The sequence below is a fragment of the Narcine bancroftii genome, chromosome 5 (assembly GCF_036971445.1).
Source record: "Narcine bancroftii isolate sNarBan1 chromosome 5, sNarBan1.hap1, whole genome shotgun sequence".
Classification (NCBI taxonomy): Eukaryota; Metazoa; Chordata; class Chondrichthyes; order Torpediniformes; family Narcinidae; genus Narcine; species Narcine bancroftii.
Window position 1 is genome coordinate 123558726 of NC_091473.1, and position 24320 is coordinate 123583045.

Sequence of the window (24320 nt, forward strand, 5' to 3'; positions counted from 1 at the left end):
AAAGCCAATGTAAAAGCAAGAGAGCGCATACAAGGAAGCAAAAATTAGTGGGAAGATAGAGAATTGGGAAGTTTTTGAAAAGGTACCAGATAAAAACTCGAGGGAAAGGATTAAATATAAAAGTAGGCTTGCAAATAATATCAAAGAGAATACAAAAAGCTTCTTCAAGCATATAAAGAATAAAAGAGGTGAGAATAGATAGTGGAACACTAGAAAGTGATGCTCGAGAAATAATAATGGGAGACAAGAAAATGGCAGTTAAAAGGAAGCAAGTCCAGTTATTATTTCAAGGGAGAAGGTGCTCAGAAAGTTGAATGGTCTAAGGGTGGATCAGTCTCCTGGACTAGGTGAATTGCACCCTCGGATTCTGAAAGGAGTAGTGATTGAGATTGTGGAGGCATTGGTAGTGAGTGACCTTTTAGTAATTAATAGATTCTGGTATGGTCCTGGGGGGGGGGGGGGGGGGGGGGGAAGAACACATTTAGCACTCCACAATTCAAGAATGGGGGGAGTAGCAGAAAGGAAATTATTGATTTGGTTAGTCAGTGGTTGGGAAGATGTTGGGAATCAATTGTCAAGGATGAGGTTACTGGGTAATTCAAGGCAAATGACAAGATAGGCCAAAGACAGCATGGTTTCCCTGAGGAAATATCTTGCTTGACAAACCCATTGGAATTCTTCAAGATTCAAAGCAAAGGTAAATAAAGTGCATGCAAAAATATGAAAAAACTTCATCTGTGAATACCTCTGCAAGATCCTGTTCATTGAGGCTAGTTCCAACATTTGCTTTAACCGGTTCACCCCAATCTGGACTATTATCGGAATCTTCAGCAGCACTCTCTTGACTTGAACTCTGAGTGCTCGTTGTCTCAGAATCAGATATGCTGGAGTCCGAGGACTTCACGAATGAAGTGGAAGTATTTTGGGAAGGAGAAGCCACAGAAAAGTTTAACACAGTGACAGCAGTATCTGCAGAGGCGGACATAGTTGGCTTCAGTCTAAGCTTCTCCTCTTGTGGAGAATTTTCTACTTTGACTGCAGAAGAATCTGTCAAAAAGTGCAAATTGCATTACCAGGCAAAAAGTGATAATGATCCAGAGATTTGTCTCAGTTCAACAACGGTGATTATATTTGTTACAAAAATCAAACCTTCAGGAATCTCAAAGATACAATAGAACTTGGTGACAAAGTTAAAGCATTAAAAGTCATATGAAATTGCATCACATAATTGTACCAGGACAGATCCTAATGTTCACAGGGAAGATGAATGTGGGATTTCTGACCATGTCTCACCCAGTAAGCCAGTCAAACCTATACCTTGGACAAATGCTAAGAAGCAATATTAGTGGGAAGAATGCTTGCTCTTGCCAATGAAGAATTTGTAGCAAAACTTGGCAGAACAGAAATGGAAAGCAGGAGAACCACTGATATTTGGGGGTGGAATAGATAAGCAATAACAGGAGAGTACAAAGTTGTCCGAGGCCATGGGAAAGCTGAATTACTGGAAAAGAGTTGGAAGTTAAAATTCTCCAGTGCAAAGAAACCTGTGCATCAAATTTAAAATGGAGCTCCCACTTACAGTTAAGAATCACTCAGAAAGACAAATAGCACACCTCTACAGGCTTGGAGTCTTGCATGTACTTGCCCTTTCCCATTTTAATTCCCAATCTCTTCTCCACAAATCTTAAGTGTTATAGTTGAAGAGCAAGTTGTACATGGCAGAAATCAGCTGTTCAGCCCATAAAGTCCATGCTGACCATTCTGGATATCTACACTAATCCCATTTGCCTGCTTCTAGGTCCATATTCTTTAATGTTTTTCCTTGATGTGCATCCCTTAAACATGGTGATTATATCCAACTCCACCACATCTAAACACCAAAAAAAACTCCAACAAATTCTCTTAAATCTCACCAAGCTTTCCTGTTGCTAATACACCTATATTGGGGGGAAAAAGTTGTGACTAACTTGATTTATTAAATCAGAATAGGAAACAGGAAAATTGTGGTTTACAAAGAAACAGAAATGACACCACAAAATAACAATACAAAGCTGGGGAAATTAGAGTTACCTTGATGAAAGGCCAAACAATGGTTATACATCTTATCTTTGCTTAATAAAGTACAATCTTTGACCTGCTGAGTTCCCCCCAGCTTGGTGTTTCTACTTTAATCACAGTGTCTGCAGACTTTTGTGTTTTACACCATGAAGGTCTTACCTGGAACATCCAAACTAGCATCATCAGCTTTAAGGTCATAGCAGCCCTCTTCCTTTCGTAGCTTTTCCTCAGACTCTTCACATTCACTATTTGAAATAAGATTATCATCACCTTCTTTAAGGATCACAGCATTTTCATTCATCTCCTGTGGCAACTCCAGACAAACCTTGTGTCTCTTTGATCCTATTCGATGTTTTATTGGGCTGTCAATGCAAAATTGTACACGTCATGCAAAAAAAACACTCTCAAAACATATTCACCTCAACAAAAAAAATCATAAACTCAATAATATTTCCCAACTTTTTGCCCATTTGCACACTGCCTGACCTTTCCACTGCAGAGACAAATACAGAGATTTTTTTTAACTGTACAAATTGGTGATTACTCAGGAAGAACTGAAAATTCCGACTTAAAGATTTTATGATTAACAGTAGTCAGAATTTGGGTATAATATTAGCACTAGTTGAGTTTTTTTTGAGTGGGGAAAAGCTAGGTTTGAGGAGATGCGAAAGGATTTACAAGGGGTGGATTGGGACAATTTGTTTTCTGGGAAGGATGTAATAGAGAATTGGGGTCTTTTAAAGGAGAGGTTTTAAGAGAATAAAATCTTTATATACCTGTGAGGTTGAAAGGTAAGGTCAAAAGTTTGAGAGAGCCATGGTTCTCAAGGGATATTGGAAAATTGGTTCAATAAATAAATATAAGAAACAGGGGAAAAAAATGAGATGTTTGGATACTATATTGAATGTAAAAAGAATCTTAAGAAAGAAATTAGAAAAGCTAAAAGAAGGTATGAGGTGGCTATAGCAAGCAGGGTGAAAATAAATCCAAAGGAAAGTGAGAGATAAAATTGGTCCAATAGAGAATCAGAAAGGACAAATGTGTGTGGAGCCAAAAGAGATGGGGGAGGTCTTGAACAATTTCTTTTCCTCAGTAATTATGGAGGAGACGAATATTGAACTGTGCAGGGTAAAGAAAGCAAAGGGGGTATATATGGAGACTATAGTGTTTAAGAAAGAGGTAGTACTGGAGCTTTTGAAACATATAAAGGTGGATAAGTCTCCAGGTCCTGACAGGATTTTCCCCAGGACCTTGAGAGAAGTTAGTGAGGAAATAGCAGAGGATCTGGCGGTGATTTAAGAGTAAGTTATTGTCATGGATTACTAAACTGCTATACAAAATTAAGTTTTTAAATACATAAAATACAGACAAACATTCAAGTATTCAGCAATCTAAATGCAAGTGCATTTTCTGGTTTGTCATACTATCTTGCCAATTTCTTCTGTTTGAATTAGTGTTGAAATTGCTTGCCCCAAGTAATATTCCTGCAGAGAAATCTACTATTTTTACACTTCTACAGAAGCATCTGGTAAATATTTTATATTATTTGTGTCCATACAAGTTTATTTTGCTTATGCTTCAGAGATTTAAATTTTATATTCAAATATGGACAGATCCAGCTCCTGCCCAATGTTCTCAACATGTTCATTTAGTGAGACACTAAATGACATTCCCAGTCAGAATAAGATATTTAACTCTATCAACATTCAAGAAAAGCATAGAAGTTCTACCTTTTGGTTTCGCCAATATCTCTTTGTGTGGTGCACACCTTTATCTCAGCCTTGTTCCTTTCCATTTCAACTGTAACAGCACCTGCATCATCCAAGTTCTTTGTGATTGTAGCTTTTGATTCCTCAAGAAATTCAGCAGCCTCTGGAGTTGCTTGTACGTGGTCAATCAAATTTGTATCTTTACCCACTTTCCACAACTTGTAGCGTTCAGGTTGAAACTTGCGCACAAAAACATCCATCGAAATTTTTACCATATCCTTCCTGCACGAGCACTGGTGGTGGAAAAAAAAAGATAATTATTAAAATTTCCCTTTCTAAAGTTGTTCGCTTCCATCTAATTTTTCTTCAATGGATTTAAAGGTCAATTTTAGAAATGCAATATTTTGACTTTTGTTACAGCAAATTGAAAACCTGTTGGTGTGCAATTTCACACTCTAAAACCTTCTCCCCATGGGAGAGAGAGATAAGAGAATTTGACAGGGTGGGATGAGTCTTTCAGTATGTTGGCTGGCTTTAAGCTACTAAAACAGTTATAAAGACAAAGTCAAAATTGCAACTAAACTTCACAAGCAGATTATTCACAATGAAAATGAGCTTTTCTCTACTTTACAACAAATAATCTTTCCAAATCCAAAAACTATTCCAAATAAAGAACCACTTTCAAATTCTGATTAAGATATTAAAAATTGTGAAAGACTGTGCATAGAGTTATTATAAGTTGCATTTTAACATTTTAATTATTCTTTGCTGGCTAACCCGAGCAATAACTGTAATAAAAATCCATTTTTTTTGTTATTGGTCTTGAGAAGCTTAAAAGTACATACTAGGACAGCATGTTTCCCATATTCTATCCATCGAAGTGATGCAAAGTTTGTAGATTCAGCACAGTTAAACCCATGATTAAAGCCTGCATGATAACCATAGGGAAACGTAATCATAAAATCTCCTGCTTCTTGGGTCACCTATGAATGAATGAAGAATAGTTTAAAAAAACATTTTCCCTGGACATTCTTTTACACCATTGACAGAAACTAGATAAATTACAATGATCTAAATAAAAATCTAATTAAAAGTAATTAAACAAAAATAAATAAATGGATAAAGTGGACAAAATATTGGCAACAAACAGTTGACTCATAATTTTCCATCCCTCATTATCACCACTTTTTTCCCACTATTGAAATAGGGAAAATGATTGCTGACCTGACTGTAGTACATACCGAATTACTGTCAACTTTACCCGTACAAGAACAGCAGAATATGCAGGTCAAATTCAGTTTATACTCAAGCCATGTTGGAGAAAAAGCCCAAAACATCAGTTCTGTATCTTTACTTTTGTTACATGAAGGACATTGTCTGACCTGCTGAGCTTCTCCAGTGTTTTGTGTTTTTACTGAAGTCAAGTCAAACTTGGAGAGCACAAAAACTGGAGATTACAAGTTTGGGCTTTGCAAATAAAGTTGTCCATACAAGTAAAAAATGTACAAACGTCTGGAAACAAGGATCACATATATTTTTCTGCACTGATGACTAAACTATCAAATTAAAAAATCCTACTTGAGGCAAAAGGCGATTTAATGAGTACAACAAATGAACTGAATCAGAAAACAGTATGCTATTTTGAATTAAAAAATGCAATAAATAAAAATATAAGCAGAGCACAAAAAAGGTAACAAGGAACTTCTTCAATTATTTATTCATAGAGAGATGAAAGAAACTGCTAAAATGGTTGACAGCCTCAAAAACGCAACTTTTTAAAAATGCATGTTAAGTATTTTTAAAAAGCTTTTGTTACACCAGTTTGAAGCTTTAATTTCCAAAATCAATAAAAACTCTAATTTATTACTGCAGTTTAGTTCACCCAGGATTGTGTACAGAAGAAAAAAAACAAAAAATGCTGGAAACTCTGAGCAGGTCCAAGCCGCTTAGTGGACAGGGCTTCCACAACAACCTTTCCTCAGCACATCTCCAATTTTGTTTTAGATTCCACCATCTGAAGTTTTTAAAAAAGTTTCATGTTATTATGTACATACCCTGTCAAACGGGATTCCATATTTCTTGAGTATAGAAGGGGATATCAGAGTCATCTTATGGCGCAGAAAAGCTTCACAACTTTGAGCACTGCCTGGGAAAAAGCCTATTTTAAAAAAAAGCAAGAAACTTTTCAATTTGCAAATTAGCATACACCAACTAGACACAGCAATTTTGCTGAATGCTATCCCCGCCGCTTTTCCTGAGGTTCGGACACTTGAATCATCCAAAAGCAGCATTTCCTAAAAGCAGCCTTGCATCTTTCCAAAGCCTACTCCTTTAAAAGGAGACGAGATTCAAGGGTTCCTTTCAGCCGAAAGACTCAAATAGTTGAAGAACAGGCTGTGCATTGTCACTATAACAGCAACTTCAGAAGATTAAAAAGTACCAGCTCAGACTGGAACCATTCCACCATTCAAGTTCCCATCACTCTTATCTCTAGATATTCACCCAGAGATATCAGAGCCTCAAAGACAGAGTTGTTTGTGGAAAAAAAAACTTTCATTGCTTCTTAGAGGATTATGGGGAATTATGAGGAGACAAGTGGTAGGGCAAGTGTTTTTTTTTCTATTTTCTCTTTATTTTCTAGGCAGATTAAATTTGACTTTCTAAAATTTCAACACCTTTCCACAAAAATCCTTTGGCAGTTGGGATGGATTATAGAAGAATAAGTGAAAGAGGCAACTTCTTCCTGATAAAATAATCAAAACAGTGGTTTATTAAATCTCAGTTTTTGCAATCACCACTAACCAGTGGAGCTGCCTACAATCATTTCAAGGTGACATCAAAGTAACCGAGAATGAAAATGTTATCTGCCAAATTAGGAAGCAATTGCAATCAGTGGTTTAAAATAAATTTAACAAAATCTGCACCAACTCCCTCCTGTACCCAGTTTATTTAATTCAAAGCAGAAACTCAACACAATTTATACCTTTTGCCAGGCGCTCTAATCGCTTTCCATGCTCCGGAGGAACTGTGTACCTACAGGAATATAGTTAAAGAAATACATTAAACTTGCCATATATGATACAAATTCCATGTGTGGACTTCACTATTCTTGGGTACATAAGCAAGTGCACAAATGCACAATTCTACCATCATCAAATAGGAAAAAGTATCTTTATCTTGATCATCTTTGAAGATTCGGACCATACAATTGTCTACAATGTGGGTACCATCAAATCATGATGTCTCATTTCATACAGAAAACCAATTAAGCAATTTTGAGTTGATTATCTGATAAAACACTTCATTTTCTCAGGACTTGTATAGCTATAACTCTTTGGATGAAAATTCATGCCACAAAAGCACATCACCAGCTCTGATAACACACATTCCTGTGGAGTGGGACCATAAAGTATGAGGACAAGTTGCAACAGAATCAATATTGAGCAAAAACCAATCCAATTTGCTTTAATTCCCTAATTATGATGCCATTTTCTAATGGGTAGAACATATTTTCTGCCAAATAATATCTACTTTCAATCTGCAAATGTGGTCTGAAAAGTTTTCTAATTCACACACTGAACACTCAATATTTACTGTTAATAACAATGTATTTTGTTGAATCACAATTTTACAAATGCACAAATGAGTTATAACTTTATATAGTTATAAGGAGTCACAAGTACATCATTGTCAGACAGAATTAAGGCAAGTATGAAGAACTCTAGAAGCATAACAATAGAAGAATAACTAGGGAAAATGTAGGACTCACTAAGGACAAACTATGCATGGAGCCAGAAGATATAGGCAGCGCCCTCAAATAATATTTTCATTTGTATTAATTTAGGACCTTGTCTATATCTTCTTTCCAGTTGGGCCAACTCAGCGAAGAGATAAATAAAAGTCTGGTACAGGTAGACTTGGAGGTGGATAAATCTCCAGGACTAGATGGGATTTATTCCAGGCAGCTCTGGACAGCAAGAGAGATTGCTGGAACAATTTTTTGTTAAACATGTTGGTAACAGATGATTTGAGAACAACAAACATTGCCCCCCTTTCTCAAGAAAGCCAGCAAGTAAAAGACTAGTAACTGTAAATCTTAACGTGAGTAGCTGGAAGGATGGTGGGGAAAAAAATCTGAAGATGAATAATGATTTTGCAAGTCATCATTGCTGATCAATTTGAAGAGGTTACAAAGTGCAATGAGGGCAGGCCATGAAAGTCTGTGACAAAATCCCACATGGGAAACTCATTTGAAAGATCAAGGCTCGTGGGATCCATAGTGATTTGCCAAACTGGATCCAAAATTGACATGGCAGAGAGAGTAGTTGATGGAGTAACTCATAACCTATAAAGCTCCTGAAAAATGTATGAATACAATTTTATTAATAAAGTATTATTTAACAGCAATCAAGGCAATGTCCTACTATTTGATTATAGTTGGTAATGTTTTGAAGTAACGGGGGTGGATTCTGAAGTGTTGAAATGCCTAACAATGTGGCTAAAAAGTAGATAGCTGCAGGACTACCCAGCACACTGAAGACTCTGTCTCACCTAATCCTATCTCCCTGGGCAGCTCACTGTCAGACCAGGAAGAATAGGTAACGGTCTTCAAGAGGCTACAACTTGCAGTGCTGACTGAACTTCAAAGAAATTGAAGAGACCACAAAAATGGAGATAAGAATATGAATTGAAGAAGAGCTGGCTCCCTTCAAGGCAAAGCTACAGATTGAAAAAAATGCAACTCATGGCCGAAAATGTATCCACAGACACCAAATTGAAAGAAATGTTTGAGTGTACCAATGCTTTTGCGCAATGCAAAAGAAAATTAAAAGTCTCTCTGCTGATTTGATAAAACTGGAAAACAGAGTGGGGATTTAGAAGCAAGGTCCCCAAAAAATAACAACAGGATATTGGGTGTTCCCAAAGAAACCAACAACACTAGTAAAAACACAGTATCAGCTTCATTAAAAGAGGCATTTGGGCTAGATAAAGAGCCACAGTATCTTGTAGCCGAAACCTGGGCCAGGGAGCACCTACGGGCCACGGTGGCCAGACTTCACTTTTACAGTGATTGTGTGGATGTCCTAAGCCAGAGAACACGACGAGATAAAACTGAAGGAAATAACGATCTCAGTTTTACCCAATCTTACTTGCAAAAGTGCCTGAGCAGTGTTCAAAAATGTCAGACAGGAACTGCATACCCTGCAGAGGGCCTGATAGGGGTTAATTAAGCCAGCCCGACTATGGATCACTCATAGTTAAGAGGTAAAGGATTTCCTCTTGGCTGAAAAAGCCAGAGCATACGTCAAGACATAACCGATTAAAGTGCGTGTACAATGGGGCACTGCCACTTGTTGGGCATTCTTCTCATTCTAATTTTAATTTGCAATTACCAAATCTATTAAGATTGTTAAGGCAGAATTCCAAGACTTGTAAAATACGGCATTACTACTGTTAAATTTCTATGTGGATTTATTGGGCTGAACGATATAGATCTGACCAAAGTGCTTTGCCACGTGCCTGTCAATCTCATTCAAAATTCATGAGAGGAATGGTTGTTTCTACTAACTCATTCTTAAGAGTCCTGAACATTTAAGGGCAAGGAAAGATGGCTTGGACCACGTGGATGTAAAATGTTGTCCCCACGACTTAATCTTAATATCAGGATGTGTATAGTAAGTATATGGGTATGTATGCAGATTTGTTTGTGAATGCTGGGGGAACCACCTTGGTACTTACACTTACCTAGGGCTGTAAAGCCCACAAATTTAATGAATCTGAGCACTCCTGGCCACTGGGGTGGGGGGTGGGTGGGCTTTGCAGACACGTCAGATCTCTCAATTAGAATATCAGAGGAATGTGAAGCCCCATCAAAAGAACAAAAGTTTTCTCCCATCTGAACCAATTAAAACCTGGTGGAGTATTTATCAGCATCTTTGTTAAACTGGAGAAAATCAAATACACATCAAGAGGGTCTACCAGAAAATTTTTCCACAAATGAAAACCCTTTATGTTTTTTTCTCTAAATTACGAGACAGTTGTACCAGTCCAATCAGTAATATACTGATGATACTGTCAGCAAAGGTGCCAAGGAGTGGAGTCCTGGGCATGTATCTGGTAAATATTCCATTGTCACATAACACTACATTTAGAATGTAACATACATTCTATAACTTTGTCAACCATAAGGAAGAAATTCACCACTTTGCATTCACAGAAATGAGGGGCCAGCGAAGAACAAACTCTCAACCCCTGGTTTACAAGACCAGGACTCTAACCACTGAGCTATCAGAGCTGCTTAGCTCTGAGGGTGCATTTGTGTATATGCAAGGTGGTTTATCTGTTTAAAAAAGGGAAGTCAGAATACAATGTATATTTGTATAATGTGCACAAAGTTGTTTTTGATGCTCAATAGATACATTTTGGAATAAAAAACAAAACTGGCATCGCAATAGAAGGGGGAGGGTGACAGTTGCAGATTGGTGTGCTGGTGGACATGGATGTGGATTGCAAAGCAAGATCAGCAAGTTTGTGGATAACTTGGTGGTGTTGTTAGTAGGGTGGAAGGTGATTTCAGGCTGCAGAGAGATGATAATGCATTGGTGAAGTGGGTTGAACAAAATGGCAGATGGAGTTTAATCTGGACCAGTGGTTTTCAACCTTTTTCTTTACACTCACATACCAATTTAAGTAACCCCTATCCCATAAGTGCTCTGTGATTAGTAAGGGATTGCTTAAGGTGGTATGTGAGTGGGAAGGGAAGGTTGAGAATCACTGCTCTAGACCCAATTGTTACTGAAATATTTTGCTTGAGAAAAATTGTCATTGCCCCATTTCTTTTGGAGTCATGAAAGCATGCACACGTCAATTAGGTAAGATTAAAACTGGTTTTCAAACTTTTTCCTTGTATCAGAGGTAGATAAAACTAGAGGATAGGGAATAGGTTGAATGGAAGAGTGAAAAATTAGAAGGAATACAAGGGGGGCCTTTTTTACCCAGAAAATAGCAAGTTTCTGGATAGCACTGTTTGTGACAGTGGTTGAAGCTGGGTCTCTGACAACATTCAAGTGTCCAGATGAATACTTCTATCACAAAGGCATGAAGGGCTATTAACCAAGACAATTAGTATGGAAGAGCAATCAATGGCTGAATGGCTTGTTTCCATGCTAAAATTCTCCAAGATTCTTATCAGTGAGAAACAGTCAATTTGATTCCCTTCCCAAAAATCTATCAGAAGTAGCTCAATAATAAATCAGGGCACAGCTGCTTCATTTTCTACCACCCTGATGGATATCTAAGACTAAGTGATAGTTGTGGACTAATCAGGAGTGTGTGAAGTACAGCATGAGACTCCCTGTGGTAATGCATTTCACATAATATAAACATACAACATTTGGAAGTTAAAAAAAATTCAAGCTATTTTTTTTTACCAGGACTTTGGTTCACCAAAGTGGAGGTAGTTAATACTGTAGAGATCCATGTCCTCTGTGTGCCAAGCAAAGGTAGTTTTCCACATTCCGAAGTAGAGGTAAGGAGTATTTACACCTTCAATAGTGATGCCACTCTCTTTTTCTACAACATCCAGGATGGTGTTTAAATGTCCAATATTCCATTCAGTAACACCCTAAAAAGACATACAAAATCAAAATATTTTTCAGCAAAATAATTTCAGAAAATAACAGTTAAAATTGTTTCAACTACAAATTAAAGATGCACACATCAGACTCCTGTGACAAGATGAGACTGGGGTGAGCTAGAACAAATGATCACACTCCATTCTAATGAATAAAGGATAGATTATGAAAATAAACTCACAGAATAAAGATAATTGAAGTCTTTTATTATACAAAACTGAAAAGAGCAACTAAAGTAAACATAGGTGCAATAGAAAATGAGGAGGATTAATTATGTGTAATTGTCTGAAGAGGTTGAGCAAAATCATTGCAAATCCCTTCCACCCCTCACATGCATTTTCCAGCTGCTCCCGTCGAGAAAGAGATGGAGGAGCATCAGTGCCAGCACCATCAGGCTGAGGAACAGCTTCTTCCCTCAGGCAATGAGAATGCTGAAGGACCAAAGGGACTGCTTGCACTGACCATCCAAGACCCTCATTCACGAAACATTATTTAATTATTTGTATATATGTCCTGGATATGAATTATTTGTCTGTATGCATGTTATATCTGGTTGTGTCTGCGTATTCTGCACCGAGAACTGGAGACTGCTGCTTCATCAGGTTGCAATAAACTTGTCTGAACAATTTTGTCAGTCTTCACAGTGGAAGACCGAGGTAACATGCCAAAGTTAAATGTTGAGGAGGCGATAGGAGACAAGAAGCTCAATACATCGCAATCACGAGGCAAACTAGTGGGATTAAAGGTACACATGTCCCATGGCACTGATGAAAAGCTTTCCAAGGTACTGAAATAAATGTCAGAAATTTCTGCAAATGTATTTGTAGCATTTTACCAGAATCTTCTGGACTTTCGGCAAGTCCCAATAGATTCCAAACTGGAAATGTATTGCCTCGGTTTAAAAGTTGATGGCAGAAGGCAAGTAACTGTAGGCCAATTCAATCCATAGATGGAAAAAATGCTTTGAATTATTAAAGAAGATATAGAAAAACATCTGGATAGAAATTGTTACATCAGGCAGATGCACCATGGATTCAGAAAGGGCAAGTCATATTGAACTAATTTCCTGAAGGTATAATGATCAAAATGAACAGATAGCAACAGGTGGATCTGGTATACATTGATTTTCTGAGGGCATTCAAGGCAGTGAGCAAAAGACTTACGCAAAATATAAGAATGCATGGAATTGAGGATAATGAATCACATGGATAGAAGTATGTTTAACCAATAAATGGCAGCAAATTGGGATAATACACATTTCTTTGGTTAGTGGTGTACCACATTCATTGGTGCTGGGCCCAACTATTCACAACACAAGTGATTTGCAGAATGGAAGCAAATGTAGTGTATACAAGTTTTCTGATGACACCAAAAGCAAAGTCTGTAGAGGACAGTCTAAAGAAAGATTTAGAAAGGAAAGAGGGCAAGACTCTGGCAATGTTGATGAATGATGGGTAATCCACTTTGGAAAGATAAGTAATAAATTATATTAGTACAGTTAGTTGGCCAGCTTTGGCCTTCACATCAAGCATTGAAGTGTCTGGTTTTCTGATTGATATCAATATGTGATAAAAGAGTTACAAATATAACAGCCCCAAAGTGCACGGAACTTTCTGGGGATTATAAATAATTTTAAAATAGTTACTGTATAACAGATCATGTTTTTCATGCTGTACCTCATTTATAAGGACATTTTTTCAATGTGAGGAATAAGAACACAAGAAAAAAGAGCAGGGGTAGGGTCATCTGACCCGTTGAGCCTGTTCTGCCGTTAAATAAGATAATACCTGATTTGGCTGTGACCTCAGCGCCACTTGCTTGCACTTTCCCTCAGTGCTCAATTCTTTAATTAATCAAAAATATATCTGCCTCAAATACATTTAATGAGGCACCTCCATTGCTTTACTGGTCACTAATCTATGGAAAAAGCAATGCCTCTTCTGCCTCAAATCTTCTCCCTGAACCTTGGAGCTGGGTCTCTTAATTCTGGTTTTGCCTGCCAGTGGAAACAGTGCCCATATTTCTCTTATCTTGTTTCAGAATTTTATGTTTTCATAACATCCCCCATCATACTTTTTAAATTTGGTGACTAATAGCCTCAAGACTACACAAGTCCCTTCACAAAAGCTCGCCCCTTCATTTCCAGAATTAATCTGGTGAACCTTCTCTGTACGCCTCCAAAGCCAGCACTGTATATATTTTCAAGAGTGGAGACCAGAACTGCGCACACTATTCCAGGTGTGGTCTCATTAGTATTTTGTGCAGTTGTAGGAAAACCTGCTGGCTCTTAAATTTAATCCCTTTTGCAATGAAGGCTGCATCTGCAAACCAACTTCTTGTTATTCATGTAGAGGCACTCCCAGGTCTCACTTTGATGGCATACAAGACCCACTCCCCGCCCCCACCAAAAAAAGTGGTTCAAAAATTTCCCCTGGGTCTTGAATGAGAATTTGAAATTAGGCTGAGAATGGTGAAGTGATCATCACCGCTGCCAGGTTCACTAGCACCTCTGCCATCTATCATTGGGCGCTGGTAGTGGGCTCTCTTGGTGGCTTGCTGTCGGTCTCCGAAATGGTCCCATCGCTCCTGGCCAGGAGAGAGCGGGGCAGTGGGACCAATGTGGCAACCGATAACCGGCCAGTGGAAGAGAGCAGGCAGTAGGACCAGTGTGGGGACTGACAGTGGACCAATGTCTGAAGGTAGCATGCAAAATACTGCCTGCTTTTATGAAAGAGATTGGGGATTGAGGGGGGAATTTTAATGAGGATAAAATAGAGAATACAGGATGCTTTTTTTTAAGTATGTGTCTACTCTTACTGCTTTTTATATGCAGATAAAATTTGACTTAATTTTCTAAAATAGCAATTCCTTTATGCAAGGTCACAAAACATTTAGCAGTTGGCATGTATAAAAAACACTAGCCCTGTGAATTTAAACATATGTCAATCCTCAAATTAAAAGTGCAAAGTAAATAATATTGAAACCTAACTGATAGGAGTATGTTTGCAAGCTCCTGCAATGCAGAAGTTCAGAACAACCTGGAGGTCAGATGAAGATATGCTTTTCACTTTTGGAATTGCCATGAAGTTCAGGATATAGAATGTAATGCACTGAGCCAAAGGGAAGATGCATTTTATATACCGCCACCACCCCCCCCCACCCCACTCAGTTATACCACATCCATAACTGATATTGTGCACAAAGTCACTCATTTGAATGGGTTTGCCAGCGTTCACTAATCCAAGTGGCTCGTTGTTTTATTTATTTTAATGCTAATTCATTTGTTGAATATCATTAGATTGTACAGTACAACTCTGATAATCCAAAAATCAGATCCTCCAAAACCCTCATTTAAACTGAAATTTTTTTGGAGCCCAACTGACTGCGGACCTCAGTGGGGAAGCGTTGGTGATCGGCGGAGGCCAGCCTTTTACTGGTGAGAATTAAACTTTATTTTAATGCTTAAAAACCCTTCCCTTGTTGTTTGTTGTTGTATAATGCTATAAATGATTTATTGTTGCTACTGGGCTGTTTTTTCTGGTTCCCCCAAAAAAATATTTATCCAAAATGGGCCCAGTCCCAAACATTTCAGATAATTGGAGTTGTACTATATGTATTTCAGTTGAAAATTTAAATTTCAGTAATTTCTACATGAAGACATTTGGAAACACTGGAAATAATTTTAGGATTGACGCATGTTTAAATTGACAGGGCTTTGCTTTCACCCATCCTAAATGCTGAAGCAGTTAGAAAGCGGTCAGGCGAGACTAGCCATGATGCATCCTTTCCTTGCAACTGCAGTACAGCTGGTTGTCCAGCAGGAGCAGCGCACTCATTAAAAATAAACTGTAGGCATCCCACATCTAGATTCAAATTGTGGGTCAAGTCCAGTTCTATCCAGACCAACATCCAAAAATAAAAAGCATTAACCTGAAATTCTAAAAATAAATTAATTTGTTAATTCTCTTGACTACCTGACAAGTGCACAAACATCAAGTGATCAATTTATGTATCATCTGCAAATACTCTAATCAAGGGCACCAAAACATATTGTAATAGTTAACACTGATCATGAAAATTCTTCCCGGACCACAATTCAACAGTTTCCAATTATAAAAACACCCTCAACCATGACTCTTAGCCTCTTGATTGTCAGAATCTCACTTATTTGCTTCATTTTTTCACTCAAAAGCCTGGGATATATTTCACCTGGCCCTGGATGGTCTCCTAAGCTTCGACAGAGCATGTAATCATCTGCACCAAGTTAAAAATTACACTCAGAACTACAATGCAATAAAAACCTTGTTTTCAATGCAGTACCTCATTGTACAATGTACCGTTGACATCAGCACCATAGATTGGTGGGTTGAATGTAAGATTTTTCCAATACTTGCGCTCTAGATCATCGAAGTCTGTATACCGAGGAGTGCAGTATCTGAGGAAAAGATAACCATACATTTAAAACAATTCTGACCAGAAATCTAAATTCTAACCAGAAATATTGCTGTACTGGCAAGCCCAAACAAATTTTCTCATCTCTCTCATTTGAAAATGTCATTCTAATATTAATGAAAAAAGTATTAGAAGCAACAAAGCCCTGGAATGCCAGCAAGAGATATAATACTAGCAACAAGAGAACAGTATTTTTTTGTTAAATTGAGAAACTTTTGTCTGTTGTCTTTTTTTTGCCCATTTCCCTTTTTCAGACAATAGTGAGGCTGAGTACCTCAAATCTTAAAAAACGTTTCTGCATTCTCATTAACTTTACCCAGATTTGAGTACATACTGAAGTAGCATCTCTGTTAAATTATCACAAATCGTGAAAGCTTCTTCACTTTATTGAGCTGGTGTTAACCTCACCACTTTGATCCTTAGGCTCCATTCAACTGGTGACAGGTGATGGGAAATACCGGAATCTGGACCAAAACAATAAACTGTTGGCCGAATTCAGCACCTTTGGAGCAAAGCAATGGTCAACATTTCCAGTTCAGACCAAGCATCTGTCATTCAGAGCTGCTATTTTTTTAAAAAAAAAAGCCACAGTACAGTAGCAGGCCCTTTCAGCGCGCGAGTCCATGCAGCCCAATTACACCCAATTAAACCGAACGATGGGAAGGAACGGGAGTGTTCAGACACGGGAAGAACGTCTTTCAGACGACACTTAATTTGAACCCCAGTCCCCAGCTGATGCTGTAACAGCTTTGAATCAACTGCAACACAAACTGCCCTTTGAACAATTTATTTGTGCTCCATTCACCCAGCATTGCCTCATCTTCAATAAAGTTTACAGTAGCAACTTTGAGAACTCCTAACTAGGGATCGCACATTTTCCTTCACAATTTGCGGCAGCTTTTGGTTCTAGTTTTACAGTTTTGTACTAAAGAAAGCCTCTTACTTGTCGCTGTTGGCTATTTTTCGGAATTCACGCACAGTGATGGGCTTCTTCTGAATATTGTACTGGGTGAAGAGGCCTGACTGACCAGTGACCACCTGCTGTATAGGGGCTGGAATCACCAGATCATCAATGTTATCATAGCTCTGACAAGGTTTCCATTCTTGAGGAGGAACAATCTGTTTGAAATAGAAATAATGGGGCAAAGTAAATTCACAACTCTTATACAATCAAAATGCTAAAGTGAATTATTTCTGTGCAATAACCATCTCCAAAAATTTACACAAATCTTAACAGAAATTATTGTACAGATAAGTCAATGGAATTATAGCATTCTAGAGTGATCTATTATGGCTTTTCAGAACACTTACAAGGTACAGTTATTAATTTGACCAACATAAATAATTGTATCTAAATAAATGCAGGTCCAGCTAAAAAAAACTGAAAAGTAGCAATAAAACCAAGATTTATATTTATTATGGACACATGGAAGTATATTTGGAAGAAAATCAGTACAGTAAAATCCCTGGCATCCAAAAGTCAAGTAAACGGCAAACCAATTTCAAAAATTAAAATAAATAAAAATATAAACAAAAGTTTAAAATTGGAAAAGTGAATTTTCTCCAAAGCAACACACGACTTCTAAGTGAAGATGGCCGCAAACATTCAGCCCCAGTCATACCCTGCCCACAGCAGCTGCTTGAATAAAATTTGAATGAAGTCGCGGTTGAATAAAATGTCCAGAATGAAGAGGCAGCCGATGCCGCTCGCCAATGGGGAGATTCTTCCAAAGTGTCTCCTTTTCCCCTGCTTAGTAAGATTCGTTAACTTTATATTAGTGAGGCTTTATCCGTAAATTTGTTGGGGGGGGGGGGGGGGTAGGGAGTTAATTACGACAGCAGCATAGTTAGTGCAATGCTGATACAGTGCCAATGACAGGGCTAGAATTTAAATTTTGTAAGTTACGAGAATGACCTGATTAAAGTGAACTTTACATAACCAAGGACTACAATACTGATTTTTTTCCTCAAATTACTTTGCATTTTTCACTGTCTTTTAACTGTTTATTCTTGGTGTATTAATTTGGCATCATAAAAATGAATTTTAGGCAACCGGAAAGTTTGCATATCGGCATCTGAGATCCCCAGAGGTGCCCAACACTGGGGTTTTTTTTAAACTACTTTTAGAAATCTTCACTTTCTGCAAGTCAAAACATATCTTGTCCCAAGCACAAACAACTTTTCAACAGCGACCCACATCTGAACACAGGCTCATTTACATTATCTTCATGAATAAATTTTTATTAGGAATTCAGTGGACATTTTCCCCTAATTTTTTCTTCTGTTATCACAAATGCCACTCCCTACAATACTACAATAACTAAATGCAATCATTTGGATCCTTTCATGTTGCAAATGTTCTCATCTCACTTTGATTTGCATTTATTTACTGCATGTGGGAACTATCACAAGTTTCACTAGCCAGAGGCCTCAGTGACTTGACGAGCAAACAAAAAGTTTATAACTTAATCAAGAGAATGCATGAAATGCCAATCAAAAACTAGTTTGTGTAATAATCTTTACAGAACTCTTTACATTTCTCAACAGCCATCAAGGGAAACAATTTCCCAGCAAAACCAGGTTTAGCTTGCCTATTCAGGTTGAAGTCTAACAGAACCAGAGATCTCAATTACTTTTGATAATGTTAGAAAGGTAACAGGACAGGTAGCTCAGCATTCCAAAGCTGCATGATAGAAGAAGTGGAGGAAGTGAAGAATTATTAGCATTTGTTTGGGACAAGAATCCAGCAAATCCTTGGTTCAAAGGCCTAGTGCAAATTCATGTCCCTTTCTGTAAAGAGCATACCAACATTATTTTTAGGTGCATCCAAAAGCCATTCAGGCAATATGGATCATGAATTACATTGTTTCTAAACAAGGGAGTCACCAGATCCTGGGTTCACATTTATTAACACGATTTGTCACAAATCCAGTACTGATTTCCCTTACATCTTCCCTAAAGATCTTTCCTCCCCCCCCCCCAAATTCTTGGACTATGTGAAGGTGCTATCCTTTTGAAAGTTTCAGGATTTCTGGCAGTAAAATTAAAATACTTTGCAGATTAAATCGGGATTATAACCCAAAAGGGAACCTGCTGGTGATGGCTTTCACATCTACTGCTGTCCTTATTCTTCGAGAAGGTTGAAATCAGAGCAGCTTAAAGCCCCCTTCACACTTGTATCCCAATAAATTGGCCGTTCAGTGTCCTGGGATAGGAATGGGACTTTGGCTTTTCACACTTGACCACTCCTAACTGGGACAATGAATGCTTTCATACTTGCAAGGAACCATCCCCAGGGTTAGGACTGTTCTACCTTCTACCAGTGACATATCAAGTGATGGTGGACCTGCCCTAAATCCTGATCAATGTATTATGATCTAATATTTGAACAAAATTAATCATGCACAATTATAATATAATTAAGCTTTATGTATAGCACAGTATGAACCCTTCAGTCCTTGTTGCTGTTGTGTGGGCCTATATAAACCTTCATAAGGGACCGAGGGAAAGTGCGAGCAATAAATAGCAATAGCGGACAATTTTTAAACAGGGTGGGAAAGTTGGTAGTGGTGCAGCGCACTATTTATATAGTGGGGAATTTGTAGTACTATACTGCACAATTTATTCGTGTGAGAAAGTTGGTAGCACTATCCCCTATAATTTATAAATACCATGGGGGGGGGGAAAAGAGAGAAAATGATGGTGAACCTCCCCTCCCAGAATTCCATGCGGCAGAGAAAGGGCTGTATGCCTAGCTGCATACATGGAGCATTCAGAGAGAAAGTGAGGCCTGTCATTGCTTTATAAATTGTGCGCTATTGCATTACCAATTTTCCCATGATGTTTAAAAATTGTCCGCTATTGCTATTTATTTCCCCTCTCTCTCCCCCACTGCAACTTTTCCATGCCAAAATTTATACCTTCATTCTAATCTTTTCTTCCTGCACTCACACAAAAATTTGGGTCATTTCAATCCGACAATGCAATTACCCCTTTCACACTAGTTTGCTTGCAATGCCAGCTCTACGGACACCAGGGATTGTACTAGGGGGTTGAAGCCATCAATCCCCGGCTTGAGATGATGTCATCTGATGCCGGTGTTGAGCTGATTTTGTTTTCACATTTGTCACTTTAAGGCCAATTGGTGTTTGATTCCTGGGAACACTTGCAAGTGTGAAAAGGGCTTGAGAAACATGCAGGCAAGATACACTGCATTCTTGGAGGATTAGTAGTGGAGTGAGTGAAACTTTTGTGATATTGCTTTGTCCTGGGATGATCTTCTCGAGCATCTTTACAGAGGCAGTCATCAAGGGGCGACAGTATTTCATGTTATTTTTTGCCTTTCAGATGGTGATGGGAGGTCAGCTACACATTAGCCATGAAGCATCCAATCTCCAACATTATTTTAAAAAAGCTACTATATTTAAGCAATTAATCCATTAATTTTTCATCTTTCACTCAACAGCATATGGTCAGTAACCTGATGATTGGAAATAGGAAACTTATATTCAAAACACATAGCAACACTCAAAAGCTCAACAAAATACCTCATGCATAGAAATATGAATATGATTTTTTAATAAATTAACAAAATAGCTGTAATTATGATTGCATGCTGAGTGAACAGGAAGCTGAACTACCTGACTTATGTTTTGCAGATGGGCTACAAATACATGATTAATCATGTATAGTTTTGCTTACACAAAGATGTTATTGTAGCGAAGTATCCTACACTGAGCTACTATAGACGTCGGTGTACACGCTGGAAAGTCTAGTGCAAGACCCTCAGGTTTATACACATCACTGCTTCTATCACATGGACAGGAAGTGACACCATCAACCCAGATAAAAACCTGTGTTGATGCAGGTCAATTTCCCACATTTTCCACAGAACGTCCGCCAATTGACTTGCTGGTAAGTGGGTCGCCACATGACCCCCCCCCCCCCCACCCCCAAAACCAGCAATCCTGCTGCGGACCCCCAAAGTCTACACTTTTTTTTTCTTTCAGGCAGCCTTCCTCTCTGCCGAGGCGCCTGAGCCACGACTGGTCCACCCAGATCCAGATGGGCAACTTAAAGGCTGTCAATTGCAAAAGCTTCTTCTTTATCTCCAATGTCCAAAATGTACATCGAACCATTGTGACTGGGGTATATTGAACTTGGCCTGACCATGTTGAGATGCTGGTTTGGGCACTAAAGAACCAACCTTCTTGTGGAGCTCACTTAGGACCTCTGTGGGCATCTCCTCCTGTCTCGTGATTCCAATACAAATTCTCCTGGAACCATTAGGGGCACGCTGTAGACCAGCTCTGCCAATGAGGTACCTTAGGTGCCATTCGTATAGCCAAGAATACCCACGACAATTTGTCAACCCACTTAGGTTAGGTCCCTGTAAACGTGCCATTGGGCCGATTTCAAATGCTTGTGGAACCTTTCTACTAGTCCGTTGGGTTGTGGGTGGTACATAGTTGTGATGCTGGAACTTGGTTCCAAGCAGGGTTGCCATTGCTGACCACAGGGTTGCCGTGAACTGAGCACCGTCAGATGTTATGTGTACTGCAGACCAAAATGTGCCATACAGGTGGAAATGAGGGCGCTGGTGCAGGTGTCAGTAGTCACGTCTGCCAGTGGAACCACCTCTGGCCACAGTGTGGCCAGATCCACTATCATGAGAGGAAAATGGGAACCACAGAACATTGGCAGGGGACTTACAATGTCTATGTGTACAAGGCCAAACCTTCAACACGTTGGCTCAAAATGTTGTAGTGGGGCTTTTAAGTGTTGCTGGACTTTGGATGTCAACAAGCACGTCTTCACCCAGTTGCTGACCTGTTTTCAAAGACTATGTCACACGATGGATGTGCCAACCCGTGTACCGCATCAAATACCTACTGCCTCCAGGCCACCGGAACAATTGGGCGAGGATGACCTGTAGATATGTAACACAGGAGTTTGAGCTTCCCTGGGCCTACCGAAATTTCTTCCAGCTGAAAGTTTGAGTCTGCTGCTCCATAACGTGGCATTCCTTCGTCATGAGAGCAACATAGTCCATCCCTTAGACTAAGATCTGCACGGATTGTATGGCTGGCCAAGACAGCACATCTGCTACTATGTTGGCCTTTCCTGAGATGTGTTCAATCGCCATCGTGAACTTAGAACTATATAAATGTAATGGCATATGACCAGCCAAAAGCAAAAGTGATTACGAATAAACAAAATGAGGAATGGGAAAGGGGAAGTTACAATTATAGGTGTGTATTATAGACCACTGAATGGGGAACGCGAATTAGAGGAACAAATTAGTAGGGAGAGAGCAGATAATTGTAATAAGAACAGGGTAGTGATTGTGGGGGATTTTAGTTTTCCGAATATTGATTGGGAAACCCATTCCGTGAAAGGGCTGGATGGGTTGGAGTTTGTAAAATGTGTGCAGGATAGCTTTTTACATCAATACATGGAAGTACCAACTAGAGAGGGACCTGTGTTGGATTTACTGTTAGGGAATGAGATGGGTCAAGTGACAGAGGTATGTGTGGGGGAGCACTTCGGGTCCTGTGATCATAGTGCCATTAGCTTCAAGGTAATTATGGAAAAGGATAGGTCTGGGTCCAGAGTTGAGGCTTTTGAGTGGGGAAAAGCTAGGTTTGAGGAGATGCGAAAGGATTTACAAGGGGTGGATTGGGACAATTTGTTTTCTGGGAAGGATGTAATAGAGAAATGGAGGGTCTTTTAAAGGAGAGGTTTTAAGAGAACAAAATCTTTATAAACCTGTTAGGTTGAAAGGTAAGGTCAAAAGTTTGAGAGAGCCATGGTTCTCAAAGGATATTGGAAACTTGGTTCGAAAAAAGAGGGAGTTCTACAATAAATATAAGAAACAGGGGAAAAAAAGGAGATGTTTGGGTACTATATTGAATGTAAAAAGAATCTTAAGAAAGAAATTAGAAAAGCTAAAAGAAGGTATGAGGTGGCTATAGCAAGCAGGGTGAAAATAAATCCAAAGGGTTTCTACAAATATGTAAATAGCAAAAGGAAAGTGAGAGATAAAATTGGTCCAATAGAGAATCAGAAAGGACAAATGTGTGTGGAGCCAAAAGAGATGGGGGAGGTCTTGAACAATTTCTTTTCCTCAGAAATTATGGAGAAGGATATTGAACTGTGCAGGGTAAAGGAAGCAAAGGGGGTATATACGGAGGGGTATATATGGAGACTATAGTGTTTAAGAAAGAGGTAGGATTTTTCAAATGTCATTAGAGACGGGTATAGTGCCGGAGGATTGGCGTGTTGCGCATGTGGTTCCTTTGTTTAAAAGGGGTTCGAGGAGCAAGCCTAGCAATTATTGGCCTGTAAGTTTGACGTCTATGGTAGGTAAATTGATGGAAAGCGTTCTTAGAGATAGTATATACAAGTATATGGAGGGACAGGGTCTGACCAGGGAAACAACACGGATTTGTGCATAGAAGGTTGTGTTTGACCAGTCTTGTTGAATTTTTTGAAGAGGTGACTAGGAATGTTGATGAGGGTAGAGCAGTGGATGTTGTCTATATGAACTTCAGTAAGGCCTTCGATAAGGTTCCGCACGGGAGGTTAGTAAGGAAGGCTAAGTCCCTGGGTATTAATTTGGAGATAGTCAAATGGATTCAACAGTGGCTGGAAGGAAGAGTAGTAGTAGATAATCGTTTGTCAGGATGGAGACCGGTGACAAGCAGTGTACCTCATGGTTCGGTATTGGGACCGTTGCTGTTTGTCATATATATTAATGATCTGGAGGATGGGGCAATAAATTGGATTAGTAAATATGCACATGATACTAAAATAGGGGGAATTGTGGATGATGAAGAGGGTTTTCAAAGATTGCAGAGGGATTTAAACTGCTTAGAGGAGTGGGTATAAAGATGGCAGATGGAGATGCTGATAATTGTGAGGTTTTAGAAAGAGTAATCGAAGCAAGACATATGTGGTAAATGGGAGGGCATTGAAAAATGCAGCGGAGCAGAAAGATCTAGGAATAATGGTGCATTGTTCCTGAAGGTAGGAGCGTATGTGGATAGGGTGGTGAAGAAGGCCTTTAGTATGCTTGCCTATATAAATCAGTGCATAGAATATAGGAGTTGGGAAGTAATGATGAAACTGTACAAGGTATTGGTGAGGCCAAAGTTAGAGTACTGAGTGCAGTTCTGGTCACCGATTTATAGGAAGGATATTAACAAGATAGAGATAGTGCAGAGAAGATTGACAAAAATGTTGCCTGGGTTTCAGCATCTGGAATACAAGGAGAGATTGAGCACATTAGATCTTTATTCCTTGGAACGTAGAAGGCTGCGAGGGGATTTGATAGAGGTGTTTAAGATAATGAGAGGGATAGAGTTGATGTGGAAAGACTTTTCCCATTGAGAGTAGGAGCGATGGATACAAGAGGTTATGGGTTGAGAATTGACGGGTAAAGGTTTAGGAGTAACATGAGGGGGAA

At 38.9% G+C, this 24320-nt stretch overlaps 1 protein-coding gene across 5 annotated transcripts in view; it reads right to left on the reverse strand.

Annotated features, from left to right (window-relative positions):
* kdm4aa (lysine (K)-specific demethylase 4A, genome duplicate a) overlaps positions 1–24320 on the reverse strand; it is an 86497-nt gene that overhangs the window by 52925 nt on the left and 9252 nt on the right. For all 5 annotated transcript variants that reach the window (XM_069938983.1, XM_069938986.1, XM_069938982.1 and 2 more), the window contains exons 3-11: positions 16797–16972; positions 15722–15836; positions 11198–11391; positions 6751–6800; positions 5822–5925; positions 4613–4750; positions 3789–4060; positions 2218–2420; positions 746–1047 (exon numbers count right to left, since the gene is read on the reverse strand). In XM_069938983.1, coding sequence (XP_069795084.1) covers positions 746–1047; positions 2218–2420; positions 3789–4060; positions 4613–4750; positions 5822–5925; positions 6751–6800; positions 11198–11391; positions 15722–15836; positions 16797–16972 — 1554 coding nt within the window. The remainder of the gene's footprint in view (positions 1–745; positions 1048–2217; positions 2421–3788; positions 4061–4612; positions 4751–5821; positions 5926–6750; positions 6801–11197; positions 11392–15721; positions 15837–16796; positions 16973–24320) is intronic.